This window comes from Perca fluviatilis, chromosome 11 (assembly GCF_010015445.1).
Source record: "Perca fluviatilis chromosome 11, GENO_Pfluv_1.0, whole genome shotgun sequence".
Classification (NCBI taxonomy): Eukaryota; Metazoa; Chordata; class Actinopteri; order Perciformes; family Percidae; genus Perca; species Perca fluviatilis.
Genome location: NC_053122.1, coordinates 31,067,066 through 31,090,823, shown reverse-complemented (window position 1 = coordinate 31,090,823; position 23,758 = coordinate 31,067,066). Strand labels below are relative to the sequence as shown.

The 23,758-nt window shown below is 41.5% G+C and overlaps 1 protein-coding gene and 1 long non-coding RNA gene across 4 annotated transcripts in view; one reads left to right on the top strand and one right to left on the bottom strand.

Annotated features, from left to right (window-relative positions):
• LOC120568925 (junctophilin-1-like) overlaps nt 1-23,758 on the top strand; it is a 115,442-nt gene that overhangs the window by 64,902 nt on the left and 26,782 nt on the right. For all 3 annotated transcript variants that reach the window (XM_039816681.1, XM_039816679.1, XM_039816680.1), the window contains exon 3: nt 20,725-20,843. In XM_039816681.1, the coding sequence (XP_039672615.1) occupies nt 20,725-20,843 (119 nt within the window). The remainder of the gene's footprint in view (nt 1-20,724; nt 20,844-23,758) is intronic.
• On the bottom strand, nt 5,286-6,556 carry LOC120568931. The gene is made up of 3 exons (XR_005640808.1): nt 6,506-6,556; nt 5,430-5,492; nt 5,286-5,307 (listed from the first exon to the last, which is right to left on the bottom strand). It is a non-coding gene; the product is annotated as an uncharacterized LOC120568931 (long non-coding RNA).

Below are 23,758 nucleotides of genomic sequence, written 5' to 3'. Positions count from 1 at the left end.
TTATCTCACAGAAAGAGTCTTTGGATCAGAATAAAATCTGTTTTAATACTGTGAGTCGGTTCAGCTTTACAGATATCACACAACGTTACACAGCTAATGAACAGTTCCACAGACATAACATGTTCACTCACTATGACCACTACTACTGTCATTACTAAACATTGTGCCAAAATATCAACAATAATGTCGCCGTCAGTGGGCTTATTTGCTAGCTAACCTTAGGAAAAATCCAGCACATAGACGGTACTTTTGAGTAACGTCACGTGAAACAGGTGATTTAACGTCCCTGCTCATTTACATACAGTTTAACAACAAAACTAAATGCTGAGGGAACATTACTATGTTTTTTCATGTTTTTGAGCAGTATGCCTATGCACCCCCACTAAGCTGGAAAAGGTTTTAAAAAGTAAGTGAATACAGCATGTCGGGGGAAACAACGTCTATAGACAGTATACTACAGCGGGGGGGGCAAAGGCAGAGGGACCGCAGGGTTAGCTAACGTTAGCTGTTCCCAGACAAGTGGTTGGTGAGTTGGTTTTGCCTTCTTTTGCTCACCAAACGCTGCTGCCATCTTTACTTGCGCTGAGTATTTAAATTCCAGCGGATGATATGCACACGACTTGCCTCCCTGACTGGCTTCGGGAGGGGCGGATGTGCGCGTGCGGATGTGTGCATGCACGTGTCATTCAGAACACAAGACAAAATTAAAGCTGTGAGCAGCGATGGACGGGCCCTCGCGCCTCTCCGCACATCGGGGTTACTGGCAGACGCCGCTCCTTGCGACCGTTCATTCGCTCGGCACTCAGACACCACAAATCGTCACCAATGAAAAGGGAACTCCTTGCCGAGTTCAATGATACCATGATACCTCACACAAGACTCTACGTCATACGGTTCATCAGCTGTGAAAGGGGGCGTGGCTAAAGCATAGGGGGCGGGCCAAACCATTACCAATGAATAAGGAAGTCTCTGCTGAGTTCAATGATATCTCACACAAGGGTCTACATCAAACGGGTCATTAGTTATAAAAGGGGGCGTGGCTAAAGCATAGGGAGCCACCCCACCAAAAAAAAAAAAGTAAGTTTTTGGTTTAATTATACACTAAAAACAAAAGGGGATCCAAAAAACGGTTCAAATGATATGAAAAGGGGCGTGGCTTAAGCATAGGGGGTGGGCCAAACCATGACCAATGAAGAAGGAACTCTCTGCTGAGTTCAATGACACCTCACACAAGACTCTACCTTAAACGGTTCAAATGTTATGAAAGGCGGCTTGGCCTGAGTACGTGGGCGTGGCCATATTATAGGGGGCGGCTCAGTATCAGATGTAGACCACACATTCTGAGTTTCATGCAAATCGGATGATGTTTGTCATATAAGGCGCATTTAATGTTGCCAGCTGGGGGAGCTATGACCAAAAGTCAATTTTGGCCTGTAGGTGTCCTCAGGCCTGGACCCTTGTCAATCATGAAAAATATCGTATATATCGTATAAGATACGACAACGTACACTCAAGTTACAACAACTTCTTTGTTCATCGCTACACACTCAAAATGGCCGCCACACCACCCCCACACCGTCTGACGAAAAGTTTTTCTTTTAATAACTTTTCATCTTTAAGGTGTTGGGATGGTACGGACCAAGTTTGAAGTCCATCGGATGAAATCTCTAGGAGGAGTTCATTAAAGTATAGCACCTTGACTTTTAGGCCTACTTCCTGTTGCCACTAGGGGGCGCTATGACTTTAAGTAAATATCGGCCTTTATTTGTCCTCAAGGTTGGACTCGTATGAATCCTGAAAAGCTTCGACCCAGTTGGACAACGTACAGTCGAGTTACACCCACTTCCTGTTTCGGCGGTGAAACGCACAAAATGGCCGCCCCGCCACGGCCACGTCCTATGACGAAAGATTAGATATAGGGCCTTCGCCGCTGTCGGCGCTCGGGCCCTAATAATTCCTTCAGTTTCAATAGGGCCTTCGCCACTGTCGGCGCTCGGGCCCTAATAATTCCTTCAGTTTCAATAGGGCCTTCGCCGCTGTCGGCGCTCGGGCCCTAATAAGAGTGTTCTTGCAAAACAGAACATGGTAAAATAATAACAGAGCAGTGTTGTAGTGGACTGCCATGGTGTTCACTGTGGTCAGGGCTGTTTTGGTGGTCAAGTGGATGGCTAACACATTTGTTAGGGCTGGGATGCTCACTGATTTGATGTTTCGAAATGTAATTGTAATTGTTGCCTAGGGAGAGAGGTGGGGATAGTAAAGAGTATATATGTGTGTCTCCATTTCAAACATTACTGCAGGTTAAATGCTTTTAGCAGCAGAGGTTGATTGTGGGCGACAATAATGTCATGGTTAGCTCGTCAAAATTCTACTGCCGCAGTTGCTGGCTGGCTCTGCAAAGTTAGCTAATGTCCGCTAGCATACGTACAGGCTAACTATAGCCAGTTATCTGTGTGTATAACGTAACAAAAACCCAACCCATTTCGACCCAGGTCATATGTTGACAACGTAGACGCAGATATAGCTAGGAAACTCCGAAAGCATTCGTAATATTTAGCTACCTAGCAGGCTAGGCTAACGCTGTTGTGCTAATTTTACCAAAAGTCGGCGTAGCGTTAGCTAGCTGTCTAAACTTGTGAAAAGCCGAACATCTCCGTCCAAGCTGTGTTTCTCCAAGACCGGACTCTAGTACTGCAGCCCTGATTCACACACATACTTGATGCTGTCCATCTTTACATTAGCGTCAGTAACTGGGCTGCTAGCTGCAGAGCTAGCTAATGTTACAGCCAGGTTCTAAGTGTAACAACCTAGGTAACCATATGCAGTGAAGAAAAAAAATATGGCGTTAGTTGACTTACTTGTCCGAGGTTTGTATCTGAGCCACAAAGAGTTGGTACTGCACCAGGCTTTAACCTCAGACGATCAGCAAGGCCAGCTTTGTATTGGACCAAGTCGTCGGTGAAATGTTTTTCGCACACTAAGAAAACTTTGGGGATTTCTGTCGTCGTATTTACAGATAAAATAAAATTAACCCACTGGCTCTGCACAGGCTCAGATGATGGAACAGAAAAAATATGTTTGGGTTCTTCTGAACATCCAAACACTGAGCAAATGTTATGCTTCCCTCGTTTTCTAGCCATGATGTCTCTCGATGAAAAACAATGGCGCGCGTACGGTACGGTGGCTATCTCTCTACCCTGGAAATTCTAATGGGCTGGGCCCAAATGCTCTAGGCGGGCAACATTTTTATATATTTAATATTGCGACATAACGAGCAGATTCCTGAATGGCTCATCTGAGCTTACTTTTTTTCAAAGGCAGAGCAGGCAACCAAGGGCTCGGTTTACATCTATCACCATTTTAAACCAATTGGGGACCATAAACAGGCTGGGGGAACTCATATTAATGTTAAAAAACCTCATAAAGTGAAATTTTCATGCTATGGGACCTTTAAATATTTTAAAGCAGTGTTCTGCTACCAATTGGGCTGGGTAGCAAAACTTTTTTCGTAGTTTAGTACATTTCTCTATCTCAAATTTGGTACTCCAGGGTAATGGCAGTATGTCTCAGGCCCCTGCAGGACTCTACTCTTCACAGTCTCACCATTTCTGTGAGTGGACAAAGTTGGGACTGATTAACTGATAACCATGGGACTGATTAATGTGCTCCTGCAGCGGTTGTCCAGTTTAGGTGGAATCACTTGCCATGCTCTGATGGCCATCTTCATGTGCCCTATGACATTTTTTGTGTTGAAATTTAAACGCAAACTGCTTCAGTAATTGTTTATCCCGTTTTGCTTTGGCGTCTAAATTAACGTAGCATCCCAGCTAACAATTTTTGGTTCCCAGAACGTTCTGGGAACGTTCGTTTTTGGTTGCGCGAACGTTCCCTGAAGGTTAGGTTTGGTTGTGTTTTGATTGTGTTTTCGTTATTATGGAAAGTTGGTTGAACGTTCTGGGAACGTTAGTTTTTGGTTACATCGAACGTTCTCCGAACGTTGTCAGAACGTTGCAACCTTTAGAGAACGTTCCCCTAACGTTGCAACCTTTAGAGAACCTTCCCCTAACGTTGTAACCTTTATGGAAAGTTCCCCTAACGTTCCCCTAGCGTTGCAACCTTCAGGGAACGTTCCCCTAACGTTCTTTTTTAAATTCCCCTAACCTTTAACAAACTTTAACAACAATGATACTAATTTTATTATTACTTTAAACCATCTGCGTGAGCAGGGATGAATTATTATATATTAGCAGGAATGAATGAACAGGCAAACTTGATTGGATTTAAAACTTTAATTAACAATATACAAAGAATAATAAACAAAATACAAAATAGATAAGGATGTAGAGTGCAAAGTAATAGTGCAAATGTATTTGCAAATGTAAAAAAAAATAGAGCTCCATGGTTTTGAAGGCTCAGTCCTTCTCAGCTGACCTAAAAAGAAAGAAACAAAAGTTTGATATGTCATACTAAGAAAAAACACATTAACAAAAGCAAGACACATTGCCTAACAACCCTGTTTTTATTCTGATCACAAATATTGATAGTTTTTGATTATTATGATTATTATTAACATCACAGAAGAATTTTAATTTACCGTCTGTGTGGGGCAAACTTCAGCACCAATCAAGTCCTCCGTGTCTACTGCAGTCAGCGCAGGGAAGTTTTTCTGGGAGACCGCTAGAGTAGAAGTCAAAATGAAGCAACGTTACAAGTCAAATTAAAACCTTTTATTAGCCAAGCTAAGCATAATACTGATGTGAACAATAAAATAACACCTGCCTGTTATAACCCTGCAGATAGTCAGGTCCTGGAAGGCCTTCTTTCCTTTTCTGCCCCGCAGGATATACAGTTTTAGAACATCATTGGTTGCCACTCGCTGTAGCATGCGACGGATGGCAGTACCTCCGGTCGAACCTCCGGGCTTGTCAGGAAAAGTTGCTGTAAAACATATAGAAACACAAATTATACACATGGAACAAAGTGGAGAGCTTGTACAATCTCATTTTGTAAGAGAAGTCAGTTCTGTTATAATTTAAGTTATGCAAAAGCCACTGTACCTTCAACTGGGTCCCAAGATGAAGTGGCAGGCCGAGCTTGCGTTAGAATACACCCATCCAGCTCTGGGCGACCGGCTGGTTTCTTGTGTGTTGACTCATCTAAAAAGAAAGTAGATATGAATATTGGTCAGTTCATTTATGGTAGGTTTCTTGCAAATGCCATTGCATAACTACTCTGTTACATTAGACAACTGCAAAAAAAAAAAAAAAAACTTACATGCAGGTGGGGGTGGCAGTGATGTCTACTGACCTGAAAAAAGGCAGGAAGAGACAAACAAACAGTCACATGATAAGCACCAGGTTGAGGGTCAGTAGTTCCATGGTAGGAATATGACTCTGGTTTCTTAAATGCATGTATAAATGTTAACTTACTGACAGGGCTTCCAGACACACGCTCCGTCCTGGAATGCTTTCTTGCTTGTGGACCAGAGTCATCTGAAATAAAAGACCATACAATTTATACTGATTGCAAAAATAATATTTGAATGTATACAGTGTAAACAAACATTACAACACAAACATTGTATGTGACGGTATTTCTCAGGACTTTTGCATTGTAGCCCAGAGACTTTCTAATGGGGAGACACAGCATCCATAGAAATGCATGGGGTTAGTTTGTAAAGCCAGTATGGCAGCTGTGTAGCCTAAACATATTCTGTCTCTTCCTGTATGCTTCCCTATTCACTTAAATAGGAAAATAGCTTGCCGATAACTGCCCAAAGTACGTTGCAAGGTGGCCGCCGAGTGACTTGCCTACATGACTGATTGTACTGGCTATCATGTATGTACTGTACACTAAAACTAATTGAAAGAACTGGTATGTCTTATTTGTAACAACAACGCAAGCAGGTTAACACGATGACACAAAACATACAATGCGGCAAAGCATAAATGTCGTGCACAGCAGCAAACAAAGCGCAATATATATGCAGTCCATTTAAAGCGTAACTCTTGCCACAATGCAACCTAGGATCGTTTTGTGACTGTACCAGAGTCAAACTTCGTTTAAAAGCATAATTAGGACGGAAACGCCACTTTTAAGATTGATCGTATTGTCGTTTTCTGGTCAAATGGCCTTTTGAATGGGAGAACTAGAGTCTACTTTTATCACATCAAAATCACTATATGTAAAACACTAAGGCTCGACACAACATGAAACTTTGCAAGAAGTCTCACCAGGGGATTTACACATCAACTCGAGCATTGAGAACATTGTTTGTGCTCAAAGAGTTTACCAAAAATAAAAAATTTTGAACAAGTCGCTGCTTGACTGGCAAGATGGCGACGAGGGGAAAAACAAATGCTGAAGTGAGTTGTTGAACCTTTTTTGGTCAACCTGATCAAAACCGGAATATAACAAAGCACTACGAGGGAAAGGGCTTACGGTTAGACCCCAAACCGTTGCATTACAACCATAACATCATGAAACTGTAAAGTATTTCACTTACTTTTTCGTGAGATCGTTTGGCGAAGCAAATAAAATCTTCTTTCTTTGTCCGGTCCGTTGGTGTATCGTATCAAACGCAAACGGAAGTCCGGAGGACAGGACTTGAATCGGTCACCTGAGAGCAGAGGCACAGTCTTCCCATTGACATATATATATATATATATATATATATATATAAGGGTCTTCCCCTACTGGCGGGGGGGTGTAACGGTTGGATTTAAACACTGATTGAGCCACTTGTTGGAAGTGAAATGGAAGAAGTGAATTGTCTTAGTTGTGAAAATCGATAGATTCTTGTTTTAAGTATGTTCATTTAATACAGTTAAAAAAACGAAATCAAGCACAAAAGTACAGTTTTTAGCAAAATTGATTTCAGCCTAAAAGTAAATATATTATCTTGCTATGTTGTTTATCTTACTTAGATTTTATAAGACCAATAATTTTTGAGTGAATCTAAATCAAGTGACTGCAAACCTTTTATATGCTACTTCAAAAACGTAAATGGAGCTGGTTTGAATAAACATTTCAAAATCGCACTCAGAACAACCAAAAACAACCAAAAACAACGGTAACGTTGTGTGGAGGTAACAGTGCAACCACAGGAGAACGTTTCAGTTCCCCTAACGTTTAGGGAACATTACAACGCTCCCTAAATGTTCTGTGTTAGTGGGGATCTTGGTTATGTTTTCATTTACAACAACAGTGAAGCAAAGCTGACACAACTCTCTCTTCGTTGCTGTTGTTAAACGTAAAATATGTAATTTTTTGCCGCTAGGGGTCTCTCAATCGAAACAATGGATGTAAAAACTGACTTTTGATGTTGTCGTGAAGTGGCATTATGGGAGTTTTAGTTTTCATTGTTTAACACAGTTGCCGATTAAAATACACTCACCTAAAGGATTATTAGGAACACCTGTTAAATTTCATGTTAATGAAATTATCTAATCAACCAATCACATGGCAGCTGCTTCAATGCATTTAGGGGTGTGGTCCAGGTCTAGACAATCTCCTGAACTCCAAACTGAATGTCAGAATGGGAAAGAAAGGTGATCTAAGCAACTTTGAGCGTGGCATGGTGTTTGCAATGCATGAAAAGTGGGATTTTTGTCCCCGTAAACGCCCGGAAATCTCTCTAATTTTAACCTAAACGACAATTTACAGACTGTGAACCGATTCCAATTTAATAAAATCCTACAAAGTGTCCAGTTGTTTTTATTATGACAGAGTAGCTGTCAAAATTCTCTACATGCGATCTGTTGCTGATTTTAATTAACAACACACTGTAGATGATCCGTAATCTGAACAGATTTAGTCTCTCTGACTTTTAAACACAACTATCAGCAACGTGTTCTGTGCAGAATAAGCCTTTAAATCAGACAAATCACAGTTAAAATCCCTCCGATTGAAAATCAATGAAAAGTTTATATAAAACGTCATCATGTTGAGTCGATTCTGAACCAATCAGCTGTTCGATCAGCTGAGAGACCGGCGTTTCGCAGCATGCACTGGGTCCGCCTGCGTCCGCCTGGCTCTTGCAGTTGGAGAAAAGCAACTGCGCTACCTGCGTCTCAGAACTGCGGTCGCCTTGGTCTCGTGAGATTATCGTTGCCCACGTGTTCATGACGTCAGAGCAAGTCGGGATCAAGTCGGACACAAATCTAACCGGCATGCATTGGGCGGCGATCGCCGGTGATCGATTCTGCGCAGATCTGGCTCATCTCGAACGAGCCTATTGTCTGGCCTGGCTTGAATTTCCTCACTCAGTAATGGATGAAACCACTCCTTTTAAACAAGAAAAATCACTCGTGATTGGTTGGCAGGTCTGTCACTATTGGTCACCCTAGGTCATTATAATATATTTGCTAATATGATATGCTGTATATTGATGTCATTGTTATCCTAAGGAAAATTATTTGCCAGGACTGTGCAGTTTATTCAAAGAAAGAGCTTTATTAGCACAAACACAAACGCACAACTATAAGCATAGGAGATCTGCCCACACAACAAATGGCCAAGCTCACAACAAGCCCAAAATCCCAAAAGTCTCATTGACTAAAGATGGATCTAATCTAATAAGTCTTAACCTCTTTCTTCTCGATCGACTTGCGTACTGTCTCGTAATGTCTTACAGGCAGCTGGAAAACAATTAAATGAGAGTGGTATGAATAAAAAAATTTAACTCATAGTAAAATTAAACAAGAAGGAGAAAACAGAAAAAGTTACTTACACACAATGGCATCATTATCAGCATCATGTAGCCTAAATGTGGACTTCAGCTGACGGTTTTCCAAAATGTATTTGCTCTGCAGAATACAATATCAAAATGGACTGCAGAACCGCCATTATTTACATTACACAGAAACAGCGCGAAAAGAAAGAGTTAAACAAAGCACCGTTAAAACTTATATTTAACTGTAAAAACGGCACAAAACAGCAAGTTAATAACGTATTAACTTTGAGACAATAAATATTGAAGGGTCACAACACAATTTTCAAAGAAAACGATAAAATAGCGCAGCAGCATTTTACACGCAACCTACCTCAGCAATACAAGACGGTTTGTGAGGAGGACATGGAAGCTACGGCATCTTAGGAGGGACAATGGAGGTGCAGTGCAGCAACAACATTTCCGCAGGAAAAAAATAGCAATATGATAAATAAATTTAACTCAATAAGATACAATTCACAAATACCCAACAAATCATTAAATGATGATTAAAATTAAATTAAATATTAATTGGAAATTAGAATTAATAAAGTGCTACAACCAGTCATTAAAAGGCAGTTTATAGTTGTTAATGTTGTGTCAAAAGGTACTGCATTCAAACATGTTATTGCACAAGTTTCCTGGCTTAATCCCCATCCGGACAGACATTTTTATGGAAAGCCAATAGAAGTTTGGAGCTTGCAGGGAACAGACACGTCATACCCAGCATAAGTTAACACATCCACTGTGCATTTAGGCAAGACCAAAGAAAAGGTCACTGTAGTCATGCCACTATGCACTATGTGGTTGAGCTCCAGGAGACTGTGTTGTAACCCAAATGCACATTTTACCTTTGTGGCAAAGCCTGATAAAAACTAATTGTTGAAATAAATTGTTTTGTGTATCTTTTTTACATAACATTGGCCATTGCTAATGACATACACAGTAATTAATATAGCATACTTTCATTAAATAAATCAATTCAAGCTAAAAAAATGTACCAGAGATTTTCTTAAAATTAATACCTTTTTAGAAAAATGTCACCTGGGGTAAAACTCCCCTTGCTGCTACCCTGATTTGCATTTGTATAGCTCACAGCATTTTCATTTACATGTTAAAGCCTCCCCTAGAATTAGGGGGAAGGGGATCATGGGGGGACAACTGCCAAGCATGGCCCACGTCAATTTCCGACAATTCATGGCAGTTTTCTGTGTTGCCTGTAAATTGCCGTGTGCAGTCGTAAAACTGAACTTCCATGACAATCTACAGGTAAGGTAAGGTAACTATTAATACCCGAAGGTAGATTTGGCTTAGAGTGGCGAGTTGGGTGGATCAGCGTCCTTTTACAAACACACATACACATACATACATACACACAATCGGCAGCAGACTGTAGGACAGTGCCGCTTACTGATGAAAATCCCACTTTTCATGCAGTGTTAGTGCCAGACAGGTTGGTCTGAGTATTTCACAATCTGCTTAGTTACTGGGATTTTCACACCCAACCATTTCTAGGGTTTACAAAGAATGGTCTGAAAAAGGAAAAACATCCAGTATGTGGCAGTCCTGTGGGCAAAAATGCCTGGTTGATGCTAGAGTTCAGAGGAGAATGGGCCGAGTCATTCCAGCTGATAAAAGATCAACTTTGACTCCAATAACTGTTCATTACAACCGAGGTATGCAGTAAAGCATTTGTGAAGCCACAACACGCACAACCTTGAGGCGGATGGGCTACACCAGCAGAAGACCCCACGGGTACCACTCATCTCCACTAGAAATAGGAAAATGAGGTTACAATTTGCACGAGCTCACCAAAATTGGACAGTTGAAGACTGAAAACATTTTGCCTGGTCTAATGAGTATGGATTTCTGTTGAGACATTCAGATGGTAGAGTCAGAATTTGGCATAAACAGAATCGGTGTTACCACTATGCAGGCTGGTGGTGGTGTAATGGTGTGGAGGATCCCTTTCGCCTTCATAACTGTCTTAATTCTTTGCGTCATTGATTCAACAAGGTGCTGGAAGCGTTCTTTAGAAATGTTGGCCCATATTGATCGGTTAGGGTCAAGCACGGTATTAGTATGGTGTTCCTAATAATCCTTTAGGTGAGTGTATATCTGTTCACGGATGGGTTTATCCATTACAGTTTTATCAACGTTATGTTTAGTAACGTTTATTCATGTCATTCCTGATGAAATAGCTGCAGTTTCCCCCACATAATTACGTTTTCTTGTTTCGATTTGTGTTGGTAACGTTAGCTAGCTAGCAAGCAAGCATTAGCCACTTAGCTAAAACCACAATATCACAAAATATTTCAGTAAGTTACTTTTTTGGATGTTTTCAACACCGGTGGAAAAAGGGTTTGTTGTAACAATACTCAACACCGCTGAGGGAATTACTTCGCGGCTGGGACTGGCCGCATCTCTGCGCCGAGGCTATCTCGGCAGAGGTTACGCCTACATCAATGGGATGGCTGCGGCCAGGGCCGGGTTAAGGTGGTCAGGGGCCCCTAGGCTGCTCTTTGTGTGAGGCACCCCCTTAATCATTGTGCTTTACTGGAAAAATGTATTTAGTGCCATACATGGTCCACACGCAAATAAGTTGAACTGAGACACACACACTAACACACACACGTAAAATGAGAAAAACTACATCATAAAACTAACATCAACAGAGGTGTAAGTGGAAAGAATACCATATATTATCCTCTGCCACCACAGCCCCAAAACAATTACAATGGAAATGTAACTAAACAGCAAAGCAGCAGAATTCCCTGGATTCACAGTTCAACAGCAAGCTGGTAAACACGTTTAGCTTTATAAATCAACAGGTAGGCTACAGCATCTGCAGCAGTGCAGAACACCTGGCTTTACTGAGGCAAAATCACAACATCGTTACCAGTGGAAGAAGTATTCAGATCTTTTACTTCAGTAAAAGTACTAATACCATACTGTCCTCCATTGAAAATGTTACTTAATTAAAAGAATGTAAGTATCATCAGGAAAATGTACTTGAAATATTAAAAGTAAAAGTACTGAATGTTGAAAAATCCTCATATTTTTTAAACAAACCAAACCGTTCTGTCAATCAACTAAGCGTTTAATGGTCTAAACATCTCAGCTGGACTTGTAGTTTGTTATAAAATGGTGCTTTCTGCTGTAAATTCTTTTTTGTGTCAGTATGTGTATTTTTTTTTTTTAAGTAAATACTTGGCCTACGTTTTGAAATACATGCAGATATACATGCATAAGTAAATGTAAATGTTGTAGTTGTGCCCTATGTTTGCATCTTTCTACAGATATCAACAGTTCTGTCATTCAACTGTTTAATGGTCTAATCATCTCAGATGGACTTGTAGGCCGTTTACTTTAGAATAAAACATCAGATTTTATAAACCACATGTGTTTTGTGTGCAGAAATCTTAATGTGTAAAGTAACTAGTAACTAAAGCTGTAACAGATGAATGTAGTGGAGTAAAAAGTACAATATATCTCTCTGAAATGAGGCGGAGTAGAAAGTGGCATGAAAAGAAAAGACTCAGTAAAGTACAAGTACCTCAACATTTGAACTCAAGTACAGTACTGGAGTATATGTACTTAGTTACATTCCACCACTGATCATTACTGAGACACAAACCACTGTGCGATACACTAGATTGTGAATAAAATAAATAAAAAAACAGCAGCAGCAGCACATAACACTGTTACTAACCACAATAATGAAACCACAGCACAACATAGGCTACATATTGTTGCATAATCATCCCACCTTGAGTATTTTTTCTTTCTTGATTTTCACCACCACAACCACCGTCTTTAAAACCTCGATCCAATATTCGCATTCATTGTCAACTTATTTTTTTATATCTAAATCTATCCACCCACCGTCAGCACAGCGCGAAACATATGCAAGCATTGCCTATCTGTGGCACTCGGATCCATCATGTTCAGTTAGGCGTACAGCTGTATTTTTACAGTCACTTGAATATCACTGTTCCCAAATAATTTGCGCAACATAACACAATGCCTTTTGAAGGGTAATCCAACAGCCATTCTCTTGGCTGCGTTTTACCATTTGCCAGTTTTCTTTTAAACAGGGTTTTGTAAAAGTATCCTACCTCTTTTGTGTGGTCTTTCTGAGGCAGCATCTGCATCTTTGTTCTGGCAACTTTTAGGTCCCATTTTAATCCATTATGCCCTCATGTATTCATCAATTTTATCCCAACATGCAGGAACCAAGCTACAGGTAGCAGGATTTTTCGGCCTCTTTTTGTGTCCTCTCAACAGTTGGAGGGGGGGCGGGGATTCCCTCCATCTTTGCCGGGGGCGCGGCTGACCAAGAAGCAGGTGAACTGTGTCTGCAGCATGGCGCTTCGGGTGTCGGGAGTCTCTGACCCGGCCCCTCTGTCTCAGACTCCCTCCTATGATTGGATAGATGTGACCCAATCTATCCAATCACCTGCTTGTTTTTTTAAAATGTTTGTTATGGGCCAATTAGGGTCTTTTTTTTTCGCGCTGAAATGAATTTAAAATAATAAATTGTCTGCACACATGGGGCCCTTAGGTTGCAGCCTACGCTAGCCTGTGCATTAATCCGCGCCTGACTGCTGGGTGTTGCTGCCAGACTCTCCCCACCTTCACCTTTTGTCTGCAAGACAGTCACCACTTGTCGGTCATTCTTAACTGTTGTCGACCGGTGTGGCAGTTCGCTGAGGCGTCGCGTCGCTCGCTGTGGCCGAGCCAACCCCTTTTTATTGCCTTCCCCTCAGCAAACCCCCGGCCCTACTAGTGCCCTCTTTTACCGTACGGACGAACGCCAGTCAGCGGGGCGGATGTTTTGACCTATACTAAAAAGGAGTTGCTTTTGACGCTTCCCTGATTAATTTAGTTTATAGAGACACACACGCCCTCCGTCTAAGGAGAAGCCCTCGCCCGGATCAGGGAACCCGAAGGCGAGACAAGAGGTTAGATACACACTACACCAGACGTCCCCAAAAACACGGGCTCTTATCCCCCTGTATATGACAAGCACTGCCCGAGGGGATCTTTAAAACCAATGATTTTTCTTTAGTACTTACGGTCTCAGCTGTCCTCCCAGGGTCACGGAGGTCCCTTCCTTCTCAAGGACGCCCGCCTTGCCCTTCTTGGTCGCCGGACTGAGAGAGGGGAATGCTCAGAGGCTCTGACCAGGGCGCGGGCAAGGAGAATGCACTCCCACTAGGAGATAACAGGAGGTCTGCGTGTCCAAGTCGACCCCTGCCGGGAGGCAACTCTCCACGGGCGGTTAAAGAGGAGTCGCTAACCCCCGTAAGGGGGGAAACCCCACCCGCTTGACAGCGGGCGGTACGATCCCAGAGAAAATAAAGAACTGGCAAAGATTGGCTCCCCTAGTCTAAAATCAGACAGGTGATTTTTATTATTTTGTGACAAAAGCAGAAATTAAAAGCAGGTGGTCCTCTACAAAATAAAACTAAAAATACAAATAAAGATAAAGCCTCCGCTCTAACAGAGGTACTTAAAGCTGCTTCTCTTTTCCTCCTGGCCCTGTCTCTCCCACACTCATAAACGAGCAGGTACTTCTTCTCCGTTCGATGTCGAAGAGGGTAAATAAATCTTCCCCACAACGCAACGAAGAGAGCGTCTGGGTAAAAACTAAGAGAGAAGAGCACTTTTTTGGCCTCTGTATAACTGAGGTATTCGAAGCCGCTTCTCAGAGATAGTCTTTTTTTCTTTTTCTTTTCCTCCCTTACACTCAGCGAGCGCAAGGGAACCCCTCTCCGGCTGGGAGAGTGATAATGAATCTTCCCCAAAACACAGAAAGTGCAAGGGTAGATGGAGAAGGCTTCATGGTATCCCGATGCCACGTAAAGCACTCGGTAAAAGAGCCCGAAGGAAGCCCAAAAGGGACCCAAAAGGGACCCAAAAGGGTAAAAGGGGCCAAAAGGTACCCAAAAGAGGGGCTCACCCGAAAGGGGGCCGCTACTCGGCAAAAACACTCATATTTATACACAAAAAAACATTTTACTCCTCCCAAAATTATCAAAATCCTTTGTAAGGTAATGTAGGAAACACTTCACAAATAACGTAACAGTAATGAACTTCATGAACTCTACAGCTCGTGTGCTGTGTATGGCCACACATGTGCCTTCAAGACACACACACACAGCTGCATGCACCAGTCAAGGCCGCAGCTCCTGCCTGTGCTCTTATCTGTCTAGGTGCTTTCCTACACTTTACTGTTTCTCAAAGAAAGCTCTTTCTGCCCTAAAATGCAAAAACAGATCTGTATGTAAGCAAAAGATAGATTAATATATGAGCAAAATATATGTTATTTTTTGGGGTGTTTTCAACACACACACTCTAAGCAATGATATAGTTTGCTTTTCAAAACACATCTATCTAATTGATTATATAGTTATCCTGGTATACTGACAACGTTATATATGTTGTAAAGCAAGAAATGCTATTTCTTTGTTTTTGAGTTTTCATCTGGCTTCGCGGACAACACTGTAAAGAAGACCGCTAAATGCTCAAGGTGGAAGAATTTTAGCCCAACACCGCGGACAGCCAGACTCGGACACCTGCGGCGATATGGTCTGTTTCCCCGACAGAACATTTTCCTTTAGTCGCCTGTCAGTGGCGTCATATAACCTTTCACCCTTTAGTTATTCGGAACTTACGTCAAAACACAGGCACCCAGATGATACGTTCAAGAGTAATTGTAAATCATACAATGTCACAGAAAGAAATACTAGTAAACGTAATACTGCTTTTTTTTTGCCACACAGCATCATTTTGTGATTAATTACATGCCACTTTGCAACACAGTAATACAGGAGAGACTTATTTATTGATACATTTCAATATCAATATCCAGCTTAACGTTACTACAATGTGCTGGTTGACATGTAGCTAGCTAACGTTAATGCTAATGCTTGGTGGGTAACATTATAAGGTTACAACATCGTTCAACACACTCATAAAGTTATTTTTAGTATGATTGTTTTGACCACAGATAACAGGCTACCCCACGAATAAGTTCACCAGCAAGGTTTACGTAACTGTATAGATAGACGACTAATCTAATGCTAATTTAGCCAGCTAGCACACCACAGTCGGTCTGCCCGGTCCTCCCCCGGCGCAGAGAGACTTCAGTCGGGATGACAGCTGACAACAGCCTCGGGACATATAGTTACCGTTAGCCCCCAGCCAGCTAGCAGCAAGCCACTATCATTACAGCAATCTGAACCCAGCCAGCACTTAACTCAAGTGCCGGGTGCTAACGACGCTAACGGCAGTTTAGCTAATGAAGTGTCGGGAAACAGACCATATCAGACAGTCCCTTCAGGATTTCGCGGCCTTTTTTTGAGATTGTTGCGGCCCAAAACGTCTGATTTTGCAGGAGCTTTTGTAAAATATTGCGTTAAAAGTTGTAATGTCTTTTGGATGTTTGTTGCAATGAAGTTGCGGGAGACAATGAAAGTTGCAAAAAAAAGTTGCAATTTTTCTTTTGTATAGTTCTTTCTTTTGGGGAGAATAAAATTACTCTGGCCTGAGTTTTCCTAGTAACCTTACCAAAAAGGCTCAGGATGCTGCAAATGTTGGTATAATATGAAAATGGCTGGTAGATTTAAGACAAAAAATAATAATTTATTGAATTAATGAAATTTGAACATATGTGTCAGTGGCTTTGTTGATCTTTACATTGTTAGTTAATTTCCTAACCTGGCCTGGGACACACATTCATATGGTTTGATAAAGTACTTATTGGACTTTAACTTATCATTGCACTTACAATAATGAGTGTAGCTGTCCTCAATTTGGGTCGATCGTGTACGTCTCTTCTTTATACACCATGCTGTTCTCTCGTCAGTCGCAGGGCGGAACTAAGCAGCAGCCGCGCCCGCTGCAGAGAGTCGACAGGATTGAACCAGCAGCAGCTTTCAGCGACTTTAGAGTGAAAAATTGTTACATTGATGTTAAAATGTATACAGGTTGGCAGGACGGTCTGAAATGTTTTGCACGGAGTTTCGCTGTACGTTTTGTTGGTAAATGTGAGATGTTCGAGTCACACACGTCTCGTCTTCATATCAGAAACAAGGAAATGAATGTCAACCCGTTCTCACTCCCGCTTGGTCATTGGCTCTCAGAGTCACATACTGACGTGAAGTCTGGCACTTCTGGGATTGGTTGAAGTTGCATGAAACTCAGGTTATTGGTCAAACTTGCGGAAAAGTTGCAGTTGGTCAAAATTGCAAGTCGCACCAAATTCACGGTGATTGGTTGAATTTGCATGAATCGGCGACATCGTGAAATCCTGGAGGGACTGATCAGACCCAGGCACCCAAGTCAGAACAGCGTCCATCCATAACGTTAGCTACGTCTCCTTTAGCACTATTGATGTTCGTGCTGAAAATATCCTCCGTGTCGAATTTCTCCCCCCTTTGCGTTTAGCTGTCTTTACAGTTAGCTAAATTAACCCGACAAAAGTTGGGTTAAGCACAAAAACGACTAGTTAAGATTACAGCAAAGTGAAGGGGGAGATAATTCCGGGCAGCTGGGAGATGTTCTGCTGCTGTATAATGGCCATCAAACGTCCTTGCCATCCTGGAGATTCCCCCAGCAATCCTCACCTACACCCGTCTCTCAGCCTCCTTGAGTAACGTTACAACAAAGCCCGTCCACCCCGTTGTTGAAAACATCCAAAAGGTGACATTGACATGTGAAATATATTGTTCTAGTGTGGTTTTTGCTGCTGGCTAATGTTAGCTTGCCGGCTCACTAGCTAACTGGTCAGCTACCAATACAAATCAAATCAAGAAAATAATAATTATGTAGGGAAAACTGCAGCTATTTTTATTAGAACGTCAACAAACTTGAATGGGTAAACTTATCCGTGAACAGATGTATTTTAATCAGCGATGGTGTTTAACAATAAAAACTACAACTCCCATAATTCCACACAACTTCCCAACGTCATCAAAAGTCTGTGTTTACCATCCATTGTTTTGATTGAGAGACCCCTAGCGGCAGAAAGTCACATATTGTACGTTTAAAAGATTTAACTCGGTGAAAGTGTAAAATATTTTTTTTAGGAATGGAGGACATTTTTGTCCTCTATGGCAGGGGTTTTCGAATTGGGTGAATGTGAGCCTCCCCTTAGAGTAGGTAAGGACAGCCGAGAAAATCACTGAACATCAGTGGGCCTATCCACAAGTCAACAAAACATGCTTAACATGTGTAATTGGCAAGTTAGATGGCACCAACACTGGCCTGGCAACGTAAAGGCCAAGGTTTTGTTTCCAGATTTTTGTGGCGACTTATGATGCTGGGGGTTTTAAGAGCATTAAACACTTCATTTCATGCATTGTGGTGAATTTTTATGCATCTATTTCTACCTTTTTCTGAATCAATATGCTGGAAATATCTTTATGTAAAGGGAAACAGATTACAATCCAAATATAATAATAATGGAATATATTGAAGTAAGGCTCTCAGGCATTCTGTATTGCTTTCAACTATTTATTCTCCTTTGGATCGACCTTTCTAATTATATCAGCACTAGGGTTGGATATCGTTTGATTTTTTTTTGATACCGGTGCTAAAACGATACTTTTAAAACGCTGCCGGTGCGTAAAAGGTCCTTGAACCGATACTTTTGAAAAGATTTTTTAAAAAAATGTATATATTTAAAAAAGAAAAAAGGAGCACAAAACGACAGAACGGCTTGTTTATTGCTTAGGCCATTTGGTCAAAATTAAATGATTTATTAAAAATGTAATAACAATAACTTATAACAATAACTTATTTCACCAGTAAATTGCTGGTAAACGGCAAAAACAACCACTAGATGATAAAAGGGTATTTTACAGGGGTATTTTTGGACTGCACCATGAGGCTGGCGAGGAGAGTTTCTGTGTTGTTTTTCCGAGAACGGCAGCTGCAGACTACGTCTATGTGTTGGAATCCTTTTTACAGCGAGAGTGGACACTAAGCAATGTCCGGTTTCATATTTGTCAGTCAACTTTTCAAAATACATTTGGGGCTACACTCAAAACATTCGGGGCTGTAGCCCCGGCAAAATCAGCTGACGCCACGTCTGTCAGTGGTGACATGAGGCCGCGCTTTTGATGCGCAGAGGTGTTCAGAGAGAGAGAAATAAGCGCAAGTCATCCTCCACCTGCAGCCTTGATCTGTATTTGTTTTTAATCTTGGTCAGTGTGGAAAACCCACCTTCACACAAGCAGGTGGAGGTGAAGGGGATTAGGAATTTCATAGCCTTAGTGGAGATCTGGGGGGAACTCGCTCTCCACAGACAACCATAAACATGTGATCGGCATTTCTGCCAATGTCACACTGCAGCCTCGGACCCCGACAAGGTGAAACCTAACTTTAACTCAGGATCATATTTACTAAGTTTTTTGCTGGGTCCTGTCCCCTTCCTTAATGCTGACTTCTGTTGACTTGGGACAAGGAAATGATGCATTTTAAATCTAATACACGCACGCACAATTACCGATATCAATAGAGCTGCATACAGTTATTTTTTCTTTCTTTCCCCTGTGGCTCTTTGGCGCCCCCCAGGGGAGGCGCGTCTCACCTATTGAAAACCGCTGCTCTAAGGTATCAAGAGGGTGTTTTTTTTAAATCTGATAATGTGTAAAAAATTAAAATGCACAAAAATCTATGTTGCTAATTATTGACTTACCACAAACTGTGAAAAACAGAAAAAGAAATTTCGGGGACAATTTAACAACACTGGCAGTCAAGATGCCATTTTGTAGTTGTAGTTACATGCAACAATGTTAACCCTGGAGTGAAAAAACACTCCAGTCCTGCCTACCTGGAGCAGATGACGAATCATAGAAGGCTTAGAGTTGCATAATACTTAGCCGAGAGTAGAAAAACTTTTGAAACCGGAGTGTTCAGAACAGTTGGAAATCTGAATGTTTTAGCTCACAGGGATTTCTCTAAAATACGTTTACCTCATATTTTAGCCATGTTTAACATGAAAATCCAACATTATAAAATTATAGATATGACAGAAAATCCGGAAAAGCATAATATGTCCATTTTAACTCATGACTAGCTTCACTTATTACATGCAACTCACTTGAGTTTGAAGCCTTTGAAGTAGCCTCACAAGCAATTGCTGAGTTTCAGTAATTTTTAATGTTAGATTAACAACATGTGAGAGGGGCGTAAACCTGAAAAACAAGGCTACCTTATTACTAAACAAGATGAATATGTACAACAACAATAAAGGTGAGTGTTTTTCTCTGAAAACTGTAACCTTCTGCAGTCCATGTAACCTATAAACTAGTAATACAAGTGCTCCGATTTTTTTAAAGTAGCAATGGCACAGTGTAAAAATACTCTAATACAAGTGTATGCCTCATATTAAAATCTTTAGGAAATGTTATTGTACAAGCAAAAAATACTAAATTTAACAGTAAACATCCATTTAAAATAATAAACTACTGATTCATTATTGCTTCAAAACTTAAATGTTGCAGCTGGTAAAGGTGGAGCTCATTTAGTCATAGTTTTAATTGCAAGCAATATCATCATAGGCCTTCCCCTTCAGGGGTTTTTCCCTAGTCATCTGGCTATAGGCCTAATGAACCAGCAAATTAATTTATGAAAGTTTGCTAAGGTGTTCAAATTAGCTGTGAGACTCAACGTTATTGTCGGCTAACGTTGCACATAATGTGAAATCGTCTCATACTGATGAGTAACGTCCATTTCCAGGGTGTAAGCATATTTTTACTGAATATTGGTCAATGATAATCAGTGGGTGATCAATCGGGGCATCCCTAGTGGAATTGTTAAATAATATGAAATAATAATTTATTAATTAATCAATTAATACACTTTTTGTGTAGCTGCTCATCTACACACCTGGCCATATAGGTTATATCTAGCAAAACAGGGTCAACTACGCTGTGTGAGTATGTTAGTTACTTGCTGGATGTTAAACTTACTCCATGTATTTTATTTCTGCCTTTTTGCAGGACGTCCCATGCCCGGGCCAAAGCGGAGGCTGCAGACCAGGCTGCACAGTCAGCCAGTCAGGATTCAGATATTGCTAGAGCTGTGGCAAGAGAGCTCTCCCCGAGCTTCCATCAGCCAGGTACTGTAACGGCAGCAACAGTACAACAACCCACAACAAAGTAGAAAAGTTTAAGGTCAATTAAACGCTAAAAATGCCATTTACATGACCTCAACCAGTAGATTGTGAGCCCCATGTAGGCTGAGGCCTTTCACAGTGGCCTGGGTTCGAATCCAACCCACGGCCCTTTGCTGCAGGTCATTCTACCTCTCTATCCTCGTTCCTGTCTTGAAGCTATCCTGTCAATTTAAAGGCCATAAAAGTCCAAAAAATAATTTAAAAAAGATACCATGATGTGTAACCATGTTTAAGTCAGAATATAGAAATGACTGTTCCCTGTGCTTCCTCTTTTTAAAAGTGGTACAGTATTAGCATCCTTTCTGCATCACAGGTAGGGGTGGTACGGTTCATGAAAAAACACCCGAACCGCTCGGTTCGCTAGTCTCGGTTCGGAGCGTGTGTGTACCGCACGGTTCATCAGTACACTGTTAATGTGCACTAACCTCTTACTGCCGTAGTGCCCACTTTCGACACCTATGTTAAAACAGTTACTGGAAATGACGAGCGGGATGGGCGTGACAAACGCAACCCATGGCAGCTGATTGGACGATTGCGTCACATGGGTCTGGCTGGTACCAAATTTCAAAGCCAGACTGTCATGGCGGCTCGTTCAGAATACGATCTCATATTGTACTAAAATAGTTCACCGAAACGTGTTTCTGAAAACATTTTAAGCGAGAAATAGGCCATGCAGTTGCTGAATCTGTCTTCATTTCAGATCGACAAAGGTCAGTTTAAAAGATTTTCATCAGATTTTGAGAGACACCGGAGCCGACCGCTCCTCAAGTGGAGTGGGGTGCCGCCTCGCAGGTCCCGCCACGCTCACCTGCAGAAATTTCAAGTGGGAGAGAGGCTGCCCAGAGCTGGAGGATCGCCAGCGTAGTTTATAGTCTGGTGTGTGGGAACATTTTGGATTTCACGTTACCTATGATGAAATAAAACAATATAGAACTGCCACTGTGTGCACGTTTTGTGCAACATGCATTCAATATGCTAATTTTAGCTATATGCTGAAGTATATTCTGGAGTGATAAAGAAAAAATAAGAACCGTACTGAACCGAAAACCGTGACCCTAAAACCGTGATACGAACCGAACCGTGGGTTTTGTGAACCGTACCACCCCTAGTCACAGGGGGTCACCCGATTTAACCCTCTGGAATCGAGGGCTATAGCTCAGCAGGATGAAAATAAATATGTCAAGTATTTAGATTAATAACTTCATGAGTTTTTAGCATACATGCATGGCAAAAATATTGATAGAAACCTTATATTTTAAACTTTCCAATGTGTCCACTGCCAAATAATGTGATTTTTAAAATTGCATAAAGTAGATAAAATATAAAACTTTCACATAACTCAGTCACAGCAGGTAACATTCCAAAGGGAGAGCGCAAACCATACCCCCAGTATTTGCATCTCTATTCACATGCCGATTAGTTTCGGTCACACTGGACTACGGCCATGTTGGCGTTATTTTGTCACTTTTGTCACAATTTGGAGCAGTAGGCTAGTTGGAATCAGTTACCTGCAGGATCTGTGCTGGGCTAAGCTAATGCTGGAGCTGTCAGACAGCCTTACAGCACGCACGGAGATGAGAAGGGTATGTATCGACTTGTCTTACTCTGGGGGTTACGGTGAATAAGCTAAATTGAAGATGAAAAGTTGTTAAAAGAAAAACTTTTCGTTATAGGGTGTGGCCGTGGCGGGGTGGCCATTTTGTGCGTTTTGCCATCAAAACAGGAAGTGGGTGTAACTTGAGTGTACATTGTCCAGTTGGCTCGAAACTTTGAGGGCTGATATTTACTTAAAGTCATAGCGCCCCCTATTGGCAACAGAAGTAGGCCTAAAAGTCAAGGTGCTATACTTTAACGAACTCCTCCTAGAGCTTTCATCCGATGGACTTCAAATTTGGTCTGTACCATCTCAACACCTTAAAGATGAAAAGTTATTAAAAGAAAAACTTTTCGTGAAACAGTTTGGGCGTGGCGTGGCGGCCATTTTGAGTGTTTAGCGATGAACAAAGAAGTTGTTGTAACTTGAGTGTACGTTGTCGTATCTGCCCGAAATTTGTCACGATTGACAAGCGTCCAGGCCTGAGGACATCTACAGGCCAAACACTTTTGGTCATAGCACGCCCCGCTGGCAACAGGAAATGCACCTTATATGACAAACATCATCCAATTTACATGACACTTGCAATGTGTGGTCAACATGTGATACTGAGCCGCGCCCTATACCTTAACCACGCCCCCTTTCTCAGGCCACGCACCCTTTTCATTACATTTGACCCGTTTAAGGTAGAGTATTGTGTGAGGTATCATTGAACTTAGCAGAGAGGTCCTTCTTCATTGGTGATGGTTTGACCCACCCCCTAAGCTTTAGCACACTGGACTACGGCCATGGTTAACCAGATATGCCATGCAGCTTCAAGCACAATTGATTTGGATACAAGCTTTGTATTTTGGAAGATGGACAGCATTCTGAACAGCGAAGTCCTCGCTTTATCTTCACCAGATTTAACACACATATTTCTGTAATCATTGTGGACATATTTCCCATTTACCTTCATTAGGAAGGCGGCCATTTTTAATTTATGCATTTTTCATGTGTTTTACATTCTTTTGAACTCCTAGGCTGTGATTTCAATCTTCTTGAATCTTTGCAGGTAGTATCTGTTGACCCTCATGACAAAAAGTTATCCAAAGAATTTTGATAGTTGAAGTTGCGTTATCTTGGCAGAAATTATTTCGATTGCCCCAAAACTTGACAATGTTGTTCCTGATGGTGGGTTTAGCATCTGTGCCAAATTTGGCGGCAATCGGCCATTAGATGGCGCTGTTTTAATTTTTTTTTCAATAATCTGCAAACTATTGAT